Source organism: Rosa rugosa, chromosome 2 (assembly GCF_958449725.1).
Source record: "Rosa rugosa chromosome 2, drRosRugo1.1, whole genome shotgun sequence".
NCBI classification, from domain to species: Eukaryota; Viridiplantae; Streptophyta; class Magnoliopsida; order Rosales; family Rosaceae; genus Rosa; species Rosa rugosa.
Window position 1 is genome coordinate 42,727,682 of NC_084821.1, and position 12,300 is coordinate 42,739,981.

At 37.1% G+C, this 12,300-nt stretch overlaps 1 protein-coding gene across 1 annotated transcript; it reads left to right on the plus strand.

Annotated features, from left to right (window-relative positions):
- Positions 1-4,482: 4,482 nt before the first annotated feature.
- On the plus strand, positions 4,483-7,199 carry LOC133734289 (small ubiquitin-related modifier 1-like). Its single transcript, XM_062161914.1, has 5 exons — positions 4,483-4,604; positions 5,008-5,157; positions 5,252-5,329; positions 5,712-5,870; positions 5,968-7,199. The coding sequence occupies exons 1-5, from the start codon at positions 4,521-4,523 to the stop codon at positions 6,043-6,045; spliced, it is 549 nt and encodes a 182-aa protein (XP_062017898.1). The 5' UTR covers positions 4,483-4,520; the 3' UTR covers positions 6,046-7,199.
- The last annotated feature ends 5,101 nt before the right edge of the window (positions 7,200-12,300 follow it).

A 12,300-nucleotide genomic window follows, 5' to 3' on the forward strand; every position in this document is an offset into this window, starting at 1 on the left:
AGAATGGTTTGATGAATTAGATTTATGAACAAAGACCTTGATTTGATTATCGTTGGCTTATTAATAAATTTTAAATTTTATTCTGAAGCACTGAATTTATTCAAATTTATTTACTACACATATTTACATGATTCGAAATTGCACTATAAAGATGTAAAGCAATACATCTAGAAAAAAAATTATTAGAATGAAAAGATTATCATTCTACTAAAATAGAAATACTCTAAAGAATATGAGATATATTTAAAGTCACAGACGCTCTATATGCACCAAGAGCTAATCGAACCTTGTTAAAGTTTCAAAGATATTCGTGTCAACGGTTATCATGTAAAAACAAACTGTGAGAATGGAACTGAATACTTTTATATTACCTCTAATGAATGTGGAAGGAAGCGCATTTTAGAGAAACTTATGAGTCAATCTAGTGGACTGTACCTCACTACGATTTGGATTATTGAATCCTATGTTGTCACCAACAATGAAATGTGGGACACTGACTCATACAGGCTTTGGCATGACCATCTAGGGCACCTGGGTAATGACATGATGATCCGTAATTTAACGAACTCATATGGACATCCCTTCTTTCGAGTGAAAAATAAAATGGGACAACAATCCGTCACACTGCAAGGTGTCGGTTCTAGTATTGCTCAAATGCAGTCATTGCCTTCTGAAGCACCAGAAGCCCTACCTCCCTCCCATTATGCCTCATTGACTATTTCAAAGGCACATCACTCATTTTGCAAAGCCTGCTCTTTTGCAAAAAATAGGATCAAGACATTCCTATCCTAAAGATACAAAACAAAACATTCCATTCTTACAAATGATACAAGGACATATCTGTGGACCTATCCATCCAGAATGCGGACCATTCAAGTACTTTATGATTCTGGTGGATGCTTCGACACACTGGTCACATGTCGCTTTATTGTCCACAAGAAATGCTGCAAAACTCCTAGCACGATTATACGTTTAAGAGCTCACCACCCTGATCACCCTATCAAGTCTATAAGGCTTGATAAACGCTGGAGAGTTTACATCAAAAGCATTTGATGCATATTGCATGTCTATTGGGATCGATGTAGAGCATCATGTACCCCATGTGCATACACAAAACGGTCTCGCAGAAGCCACCATCAAAAAGCTACAGATGGTGGCTAGGGCATTGGTTATGCGCACCAACCTGCCTATATCTGCCTGGGGTTATGCAATATTGCACGCAGCTTTACTTATTCGTTTCAGACCCACTGCTAGCTAACCATTTTCTGCGTACTAGTTGGTAACTGGATATGAGCCTGACATTTCACACTTACGCATATTTGGTTACGCAGTATATGTGCCTATTGCGCCCCCACAGCGCACCAAAATGGGTCCTCAGAGACGATTAAGTATTTATGTTGGATACGAATCCCCAAAAATTATCCGCTATTTGGAACCCTTGACAGACGATCTCTTTACCGCTAAATTTGCGGATTGTCACTTTGATGAGACAGTCTTCCCGTCGTTAGGGGGAGATAGGAAAAAGGATTTTCCAAGGGAATGACAGGAATTGTCATGGTTTGTCCCCACTCTGTCTCATTTTGATCCCCGCACTTCACAAAGTGAAAGTGAAGTGAAAAGAATAATCGATCTTCAGAACGTAGCAGATTCAATGCCTGATGCGTTTACTGATATCGCAAAAGTGACGAGATCACATATACCAGCTGCAAATGTGTCTGCAAGGTTAGAAGTCCCCAACAAGGGGCATGGTGCCGCAGATAGAGGCACTGCAACCACACTTAGTGGAGGTGTGGTTGAGGCCGTGGCTTCCCAAGGAAGAGGGGGAGGCCACTTGGTTCGATTGACACTCACCCAAGGAAGAAGAGGGCGAGTAAGGCACAAACCAATCATCAATGTATAGAATCCCTCTCATGAGATTGTCTCTGATTATAGTTATGTCCATGAATCAATACTGGAGGACGCTCCGATGTTTAAAATGATTCCAGAGAACAAAGAAATCTCAAAGGATTATGAGAGTGCGTATGAGTTGATAGAAAGATCTTCCATACACATTGATGATATATACTGTTGCTCAAGGAATCATAGAGCACGATGATATCGAACCACGCTCTGTTGCAAAATGTCAACAAAGAGCAGATTGACCTAAATGGAAAGAAACAATCCAGGCAGAATTAGATTCTCTGACAAAGAGATAGGTATTTGGTCCGGTAGTGTTAACCCCACCAAGTGTAAAGCCTGTAGGACATAAATGGGTCTTTATCAGAAAGCATAATGAGAAGAATGAAGTCCTGAGGTACAAGGCTCGCCTTGTGGCGCAAGGTTTCTCACAACGCCTTGGAATTGACTACGAGGAGACATACTCTCCCGTAATGGACATTATAACGTTCCGCTACTTAGTTAGCTTGGTAGTTTCCGGAGGACTGGAAATGCAGCTCATGGATGTGGTTATTGAATATCTCTATGGGGATCTAGATTTAGAGATATATATGAAAGTGCCTGATGGCCTTACATTACCCAAGTCAAGTGACTCTAAACCACGGAGTGCGTTTGCAATTAAGTTGAAACGCTCACTTTACGGATTGAAACAATCCGGACGGACGTGGTATACCCGTCTAAGTGACTACTTGATTGGGAAGGGATATAAGAACGATGAAGTATGCCCCTGCGTATTCATAAAGAAAACAAGTTCTGGATTTGCAATTGTAGCTGTATATGTCGATGATATGAACATAATAGGTACTCTTGATGAAATAAGAGAAACTGCGAGCTACTTGAAATCCGAATTTGAGATAAAGGATCTTGGGAAAACTCGATTCTATCTAGGCCTTGAACTAGAACACCGAGTTTGTGGAATACTAATCCACCAGTCTGCGTATGTCCAAAAGTCAGGCGATATAACATGGACAAAGCGCATCCTGCTAGCACTCCCATGATCGGTCGAAGCTTGGATGCAAGGAAAGATCCATTTCGTCCAAAGGAAGATGACGAAGAGGTGTTGGGAGCTGAAATTCCCTATCTAAGTGCAATAGGCGCATTATTGTACCTAGCCTAATGTACTCGACCAAACATTGCATTCTCAGTGAACTTGTTAGCTAGATTTAGCTCAGCGCCAACGCAGCGTCATTGGAATGGTATCAAGAACATTTTCCGATACCTAACAGGAACCATTGACTTGAGACTGTTCTTTCCCTAAAGAGAGACAAGAGGGACCGCAGATGGAACTGCAATCCCTAAAGGAAATGTTGATGGCGAAAGCGCCACTCACTACACCAAAACTGGTTGGTTTTGCTGATACTGGGTACCTCTCTGACCCACATAAAGATCGTTCCCAAACTGGTTATGTATTTACCATTGGGAACACGGCGATATCTTGGAGATCAACCAAGCAAACTCTTGTGACTACCTCCTCGAACCACTTAGAGATCATTGCTCTACATGAGGCGGTTCGTGAGTGTGTATGGTTAAGAGCTATCATCACACATATTCGAGTGACTAGTGGTTTGAGTTCTACCACTGAAGAGCCTACTTGCATTTATGAAGATAATGCAGCTTGCATCGAACAGATGAAGCTAGGATATATCAAGGGTGATAATACAAAACACATATCGCCAAAGTTTTTCTACAATCAGCAACAACAGGTCCTCCTCAAGATTCAAGTGAATCAAGTAAGGTCTGAGGAAAATGTGGCAGATTTGTTCACCAAATCACTGCCTAAGGACACATTTGAGAAACATGTGAAAAACATAGGAATGCGAAGACTTTCCAAGCTCCCTTGATTAATGTAAGTATCAGGGGGAGGTGTAGACGTTAGGAAAACAAATGTAAAATGTGCGTTGTGCTCTTTTCCTTCGACCAAGGTGTATTTTTTGTCCCACAGGGTTTTTATTGTTACTTGGCAAGGTTTTTAGTGAGGCAACAACTCATGCACCATTTCAACTTTGACTTGGCACAAGGGGGAGTGTTAAAGGAAAAACACATTATGTGCCTTCGTCAAAGTGATTGACGGAGAGGGAATCAAGCAATTAACAATTATCATCAATCAGCATGGATTACGGACCAATCAGTAGTTAATGTCATCATTGTAATTGTTCTTTCCATTGTAATTCTCTCCCTATATAAAGGGGTTATGAAATGAAATGAGTAGACCAATTCCAATTACATTTTACTTTTACAAATTTTATTATTATTAAATCTTTTTTTCTCTCTCCTGATAATTAAGTTAATCATAGCTAATCATAATTATGAATTATCACACACACATGGCAGTTTTATTGAGTGGTGGACTTATAAGGGATAGTGGTGAGCAAATTTGAATCTAGTCTGTCAAGTCACATTATTGTTCTGACACAAGATTGGTCCAAATTTCACTCAATGGTGTTCATTTCCCAATATAAATTGTGACACACCTCTTGAGTTGAAGTCTTGAACATAAGAGTCTCAGGCCCAAAACCAAAAGTTAGAAGGGAGTGAAGACTGAAGAGAGTGAGGAGCAGGGAAACAAACTCGTTAAAGTTTTGAAAATGGGGGGCGTCGGAGGTCGCAGACGGATAGTGGGATCACACAGCGGAGCACCCACCTACATCAACCTCAAGATCAAGGCCCCGGTAAACTGAAATAGCCAGCCCTTTCTCTTTCTCTCTTTTAGGGTTTATGTTAAGTTGGAAATCGAAAAATTACGTTTCTTTTCTATGGTTTTGATTTTGAATGTGTAATTAAATATGCTTTGCAATTTATCTGTTTTATATTACTGCTCCAGTAATTTTGATAATTGTCATTATATTTCTCAGAAAAGAAAAATTGTTCATAATACAATAATTAAATATCAGAGAAGAAGCGTCTGTTTTATGAGCGTTAAGCAATGCCTTGTATATGCCTTAATCATTTGTTTCTGTATTTACCTTACAAAGTTTTGTTCGCCATGAAGTCTGCTGAGAACAGATGTTATTGTATATGATTTAGTTTTCACCTGTTTTTATTGAATTTTTTTGTTGTTGTTAATTTTTGTAGGACGGGCATGAAGTATACTTCAATGTGATGAGAAGCAGTGAACTGAGGAGGGTTATGATTGTTTCCTGTGACCGACTGTCATTGGAAGTCAATGATATTCGTTTCGTGTATAAAGGTCATTATGTTTTGGCCGAGGAGACTCCAGATCAGGTCCCTTCCCTCGTGTACATGTGCATCTCTATTTCTGTTAATGCAGTTTTTAGTATTGAGTTGGTAAAATCTGACTGAATGCCTTTTCCTTTAGCTGAGAATGGAAGATGGGGATGTAATTGATGCAATTTCAGTCCAACCACGCAAGATCAATGTCACAGTCAATGGCGAGGTCCTGCCTTCTTTCTTTCTCTTAGGGTTCAGCTTTAGTTCCTGAAAACTAATCCAAAAATAGGGTATAGGGTATCTTGTATGAATGAAAACCTAATATGCTTTGCGAATCCAATAATTAAATAAATAAAAACTACAGTAATTTCACTTTAGTAATTGTAGTTTTATGAATTATGATGTTCACCATATGATGATGATGATACTAACTTACCAAGTACATAATAGGATTGTAGCTTTACTATCTTCATTGAAGATGCTAAATCTAGTACTGTATATGCCTTTAGTTTTTCTCAATTTACTTTCTGAATTTTTCTGTGGCAATGGATATTACAATGCTTTATTTATTGTCGATGCTGGAAATAGTTTTGGTTCATGTTTTGTAGTTCACGGAAAATCAAAACATAGTGTGCTTCAGGATCAAGAAAGGCACTCAACTGAAAAGGATTATGACTGCTTACTGTGATCGATATTCACTGCATGTCACTTGCTTTGCTTTTTGGTGGAATGGCCGTCGGCTTCATTACGATCAGACTCCAGATGAGGTCCCATTCCCCTTCCTCCATCTCCATCTGTGTAAATATTATATGTAAATGGGTGTGCATATATATTCAATTTCTGACTGTATTATGACTTCTGCAGTTGAAAATGGAAGATGGGGAAGAAATTTTTGCGATGCCGCACCTGCCCCGTTGTGAAAATTGTCGCCAGCTGCAGTGAATGGTACACTGTAGGCATGTTTTTGTAATTCTGGGATTTTGTTGTTGCGTTCTGGAATTTGGAGAAAAATCAAGGCCGTGAAACCCTTCCCTGAACATTGTCGACAGCCGCAGTGAACGGTACCCTGTAGGCATTCTAGAATTTGGACAAAACTCATGTAAGATCATATTGAACTAGATATATAAAGCTGGTATGCACACGAGTTGCAGCAGCAGCAGACAAAGAGAATGGAGCTAAGTTATTGGGATTTAATAAAACATTGGTGATTTAATTGAGTTGTAAAATCATTAATAAACACTTGATTAAAGCCATCTGATTTGAATTTAAATATTCAAGTTATGCATTGATTAGGATAAGGGCTTGTCTGAATAGATAAGAAGTTATGAGCAGTTTCCTTGATGGAAGGAACTGCTGTAAACTGCAAAACAGTTATAAAACTGTTTATCAGATTTGTTGATTCCCCTGCAAGAACATAAACGTTTCTCTATAAATACATTCCCATCAATGCAAAGAGAACTTATCGTATGGATCTTGGAGAAGGAATGGACAACACCAACCAAACTGGTCATTTACTTGAACTCTATATCTAATCCTAGTCTGACATAGAAATATCTTTTAGTTTATATACTTGTTCTGCATATTAGTTGCAGTAGGCTAAGTTTTAATTTAACAATTGGTATCAGAGCATCTATGCTTAGACTAAGATTGATATATCTATGATTATGAGATTACATGAATGCTATACATGCTTATATGATTGTATTGATTTGGTTATTTTTAAAATTTGCAATATTAATATGATAAAGCCTGTATGCATAATTAAAATCTGTTAGAATAAATGTAGTGTAATTTCATTGAAGTTCATATGCTACCACAGTAGTCATGAATAGATTGACATGTTAAAGTTTATGAAATGTCATATAAGGAACCAATGTTGTTATACTGTATGCTATCAAAGTAGTCACAGTAAAAGAGCATTATAGTTTTCTGCAAGAAAACATTAATCAAGATAACATCATTTGAATTGTTATATGCTTCCAAAGAAGTCATTTCAATTAAATCAGAATGATGATATGTGTATATGTAAGAAAGAACTTTTAGTTGTCTTTTGAGATTGTATATCACAAATGATATCACTCTTATTTTGACAAATGTTTATCTTAAATATATACACTGTGTGAAATGCAAATTATCAATTGCAATTGGGAAATTATATTGAGTCAATGGTATATAGATACCATACTGAATACATCAATACATATTGCAGCACTGCATTTTCCAATGAGCATCAATAACATTGAACTGCTCAATGGATCAAACTACAAGAAATGGAAGGGAGACATTGAATTGAACCTGGGAATTCTAGACTTTGATCATGTGCTAAGGGAGGATCCACCACAGGAGCCAGCTGCTAATGCAAGCAAGGAGACTAAGGACAAGTACCTGCAGTGGCATAGGCATAATAGAATGGCCTTGATCTGCATGAAGAAAAGCATGACAGATGCAGTGAAGGGAGGAATTGCAGATTCTGAAAATGCAAGGGTGTTTTTCAACTCCATTGCAGATAAGTACAAGGTGTCTGACAAAGCTGAGACTGGAAATTTGATGAATAAACTGATCAAGATGAGGTTCAATGGACAAGGAAGCATCAGGGAGTACATTATGCAAGGGATAGACACTGCTAGAAAGTTGAAAGGCCTAAATGTGACAGTTGAAGATACTTTCTTGGTGTATCTGCTACTTAACTCATTGCCAGACCAATACAGCCATCTCAAGAGTCTCTACAACGCTCAGAAGGAAAAATGGAGTCTTGATGAACTCATCTCCATATGTGTACAGGAGGAGACTGAAGTACTCAAGAGAGGTAAGGCTATGACCATAAACTACATGGGAAACCCAATGAATTACTTGGGAAAACCCAAATTTAAGAAAAATTCTGGAAAATACTTCAAGGGAAGTTCATCTGAGAACCCTGTGAAATCTGACTTCACCAAGGGTAAATCTCTCAATGCATCGCCAAGTCAAGTGAAATGCTTCTTTTGCAAGAAAGTTGGACATTTCAAGAAGGACTGCGATGGCTTCAAGAATTGGCTGAATAAGAAAGGTAACTTTTTACTCAAATCTGTTTTCTCTGTTGAGTCAAATGATTTTGAAACTTGCATAGACTGTTTAAAAGGAAAAATGACAAATTCCAGAAATTTTAATTCTAAAAGAAGTGAGCATCTTTTAGACTTAATACATACAGATGTGTGTGGACCATTTCCAGTTCAAAATATTTGTGGAAATTCATATTTTGTCACCTTTATTGATGACTTTTCAAGATATTGTTTCATATATCTCATTTCTGAAAAATCACAAGTGTTGGATTGCTTCAAAATTTTCAAAAATGAGGTTGAAAGACAAACTGAGAGATTGATTAAGATGGTGAGATCGGATAGAGGAGGTGAGTATTTTGGCAAATACTCAGAAAAGGGACAACATAAAGGACCCTTTGCTTTATATTTGGAAGAGTGTGGAATTATTGCTCAATACACCACACCTTACACTCCTCAACAGAATGGGGTTTCTGAAAGAAGGAATAGGACCCTAATGAACATGGTTAGGAGCATGTTTGTTAGATCAGGCCTACCAAAAAATTTTTGGGGAGAAGCCTTAAAAACAGCTAATTACATTAGTAACAGAACTCCTACAAAAGCTGTGAAAAATACTCCATTTGAGCAGTGGTTTGGATATAAACCAAGCCTAAACCATTTTCATGTGTGGGGATGTAAGGCTGAGGCAAGAGTCTATGATGTGGAGAAGAAATATAAGTTGGATTCACAATCAATATCAGCATTTTTTGTTGGATATGCAGAAAAATCAAAGGGGTATAAGTTTTATAATTCTGCAAGAAGTCAAAGGATTTTTGAGACAAATAGAGCAACATTCTTTGATGAGCTATTTGATCAGTGTGAGACAGTAATAGATGCATCAAGCACAAGTCAAAATGAGAAGAATTTTGAAGAATGGTTTGTTTATCCAGAAATTGTGGTTGAAGATAATCCTTATACTCAAGAAAACGTGATCATTGGAAATCAAATTCCAATTGAAATCATGCAAAATGAACCAGCTGCAGTAGTTGAAGATCAAGCAAATAATGATGTGGAATTTCAAGAGAATGAAGTAGGTGGCAATGAAGCAGTTGAAGCTGTTCCAGAAGTAGTTCCAGCCAGGAGATCAACAAGAGAAAGAAGGTCTGCAATTTCTGATGATTATCATTTATTTTCTACTGAGGTAGAATTTGATTTGGGAGAAGATAATGATCCTATTTCTTACAAGGAGGCAATGCAATCTGTCAATGAAGAAAAATGGAAATTGGCTATGGAGGATGAGTTAATGAGCATGTCAAAGAATTGTGTGTGGAACTTGGTGGAAAGAACAACAGAAATGAAGCCTATAGGTTGCAAATGGGTATTTAAAACCAAAAGAGATGCAAATGGAAAGATTGAGAGGTATAAAGCTAGATTGGTTGCAAAGGGTTACAACCAAAAGGAAGGAGTGGATTACAATGAGACATTCTCACCTGTGTCAACCAAGGATGCTTTTAGAGTCATCATGGCTTTGGAGGCACATTATGATTTGGAACTGCTCCAAATGGATGTCAAAACAGCCTTTTTGAATGGAAACTTGGAGGAAGAAATTTACATGCTTCAACCAGAGGGATATGTGGAAAATGAGAACAAGATTTGTAGTTTAAAGAAGTCCATTTATGGATTAAAGCAGGCTTCCAGACAATGGTACTTGAAATTTGACAAAGTGGTCACAGATTTTGGATTTGAAGAGAATAAACTTGATGAATGCATATATTGCAAGATCAGTGGGAGTCATTTGATATTTTTAATTTTGTATGTTGATGATATTCTACTTGCCACAAACAGTGTTGCTTTGTTGAAGTCAACCAAAGAATTTCTGAAAATGAATTTTGACATGAAGGATATGGGAGAAGCACACTATGTACTTGGTATTGAAATTGAGAGGGACAGAAGCAAACATGTGTTGGGGTTATCTCAGAAGCATTATGTGGATAAAATACTGCACAGATTTGACATGGAGAAAGGGAGAAATGGTGAATCACCAATGTCAAAAGGTGATAAGCTTCACAAAGGTCAATGTCCACAGAACAATTTCCAAAAGAAAAGCATGGAAAATGTTCCATATGCAAGGCTGGTAGGAAGTTTAATGTATGCTCAGGTCTGCACAAGACCTGACATAGCTTTTGCAGTCAATATGCTATCCAGGTTTCAATCCAATGCAGGACATGAACATTGGGTTGCAGGGAAAAAGGTTTTAAGGTATTTGAAAGCAACTAGAGATCATGTGTTAGTCTATAGAAGAGTTCAAGATCAAGAACTGAAGGTAGAGTGCTTTACAGATGCTTCTTACAAGCAGGATCCAGATGATTTAAAGTCGACATCTGGATACATCTTTATGCTTGCTGGTGGAGCAATATCTTGGAAAACAAGCAAGCAATCATTACCTGCAACATCAACATTCCAAGCAGAATATATTGCTATCTTTGAAGCTACAGCTCATGCATTGTGGCTTAAGAATTTCATTTCAAAACTGAAGATTATTGATTCTGCAGCAAAACCAATGACTATATATTGTGATAATGCAACAGCAGTTTTCTTTTCAAAGAACAACAAAAGAACTTCAGCATCTAGGAATATAGATGTGAAGTACTTCTCTGTAAGAGAAAGTGTGAGAGACAAAGAGGTGGAAATTGTGAAGATAGGAACAAAGGAACAATTGGCAGATCCTTTGACAAAGGCTTTACCAGTTGCTTGTTTTGTGGAGCATGTTAAGAAGATGGGAGTATTGTCTAGTATTGATGCTTAAGTTATTGAAATTGTAGGTTTACTGTGTAATGGTTGCAGTATTAATAAGTGCTACAATATTCAAGTGATTTGTTTATCACATTTAAGTCTATTGCTTCATTTATTTATAGTATGAATTTAACTAAATATTTCATCTGCATAATCTTTTCAAGTATACATGAAGTACTGATATGAATCAGTGATATTATGCAGTAGATAATAGACTTATTTCCAAGATTAATCTGGAGTCAATAATGCTTAAAGAATTGTTGATTACAATATATGTTAAGCATATTCAGTTCTTTGCATTTGAGGTAATTCATGTAATTGTGATTATTGTGTTGTGATTTCAAGAAACCTTGTGTTATTAACACATTGCAATTCTTGTAATTCAATGCAGTTGGTTGCAATTGACAGAATTTTGAGAATTAGATGAATGTTGTTTAAATCCAGTGCACACTACAGCAATAGTTTGGTTCCTTTTACATCTCGACATATATCTAGTTCAGTGGGAGATTGTAAGATCATATTGAACTAGATATATAAAGCTGGTATGCACACGAGTTGCAGCAGCAGCAGACAAAGAGAATGGAGCTAAGTTATTGGGATTTAATAAAACATTGGTGATTTAATTGAGTTGTAAAATCATTAATAAACACTTGATTAAAGCCATCTGATTTGAATTTAAATATTCAAGTTATGCATTGATTAGGATAAGGGCTTGTCTGAATAGATAAGAAGTTATGAGCAGTTTCCTTGATGGAAGGAACTGCTGTAAACTGCAAAATAGTTATAAAACTGTTTATCAGATTTGTTGATTCCCCTGCAAGAACATAAACGTTTCTCTATAAATACATTCCCATCAATGCAAAGAGAACTTATCGTATGGATCTTGGAGAAGGAATGGACAACACCAACCAAACTGGTCATTTACTTGAACTCTATATCTAATCCTAGTCTGACATAGAAATATCTTTTAGTTTATATACTTGTTCTGCATATTAGTTGCAGTAGGCTAAGTTTTAATTTAACAACTCAAGGCTTTGAAACCCAATGAAACCAGTAGTGGTGAGACTTGGGAGTATCTGTACCCATGTTTTTGTATTAGTTCTTTAATGGGAATGAAAGGCCAATCTGTCTATTTGTGTTGCAAATCGTATAATTGAGTGAGTGACACATTGTGAGAGATTTTGAATCTTGAATGTAGCTAGGATCAGATTGATTAACAACCCACCAATGGATATCATTGTTCTTGGGCTAGAATCCAGTCCATCCATCAATCACATTACCTAAACTAATCTCAGAGTAAAAAGAGACGAACAAATAAGATCTGAGCAAAACCAATTTGAAATAGGGAAGGCGGTCAGAATTAGCAAGATGGATTCATGAGAATATGGTT

Excerpts from the sequence above, each read along its gene's own strand:
- LOC133734289 (XM_062161914.1), top strand. The coding sequence starts at position 4,521 with ATGGGGGGCGTCGGAGGTCGCAGACGGATAGTGGGATCACACAGCGGA. Across the intron at positions 5,158-5,251 it reads CCGAGGAGACTCCAGATCAG|CTGAGAATGGAAGATGGGGA; the intron begins GTCCCTTCCCTC and ends CTTTTCCTTTAG. Across the intron at positions 5,330-5,711 it reads ATGTCACAGTCAATGGCGAG|TTCACGGAAAATCAAAACAT; the intron begins GTCCTGCCTTCT and ends CATGTTTTGTAG.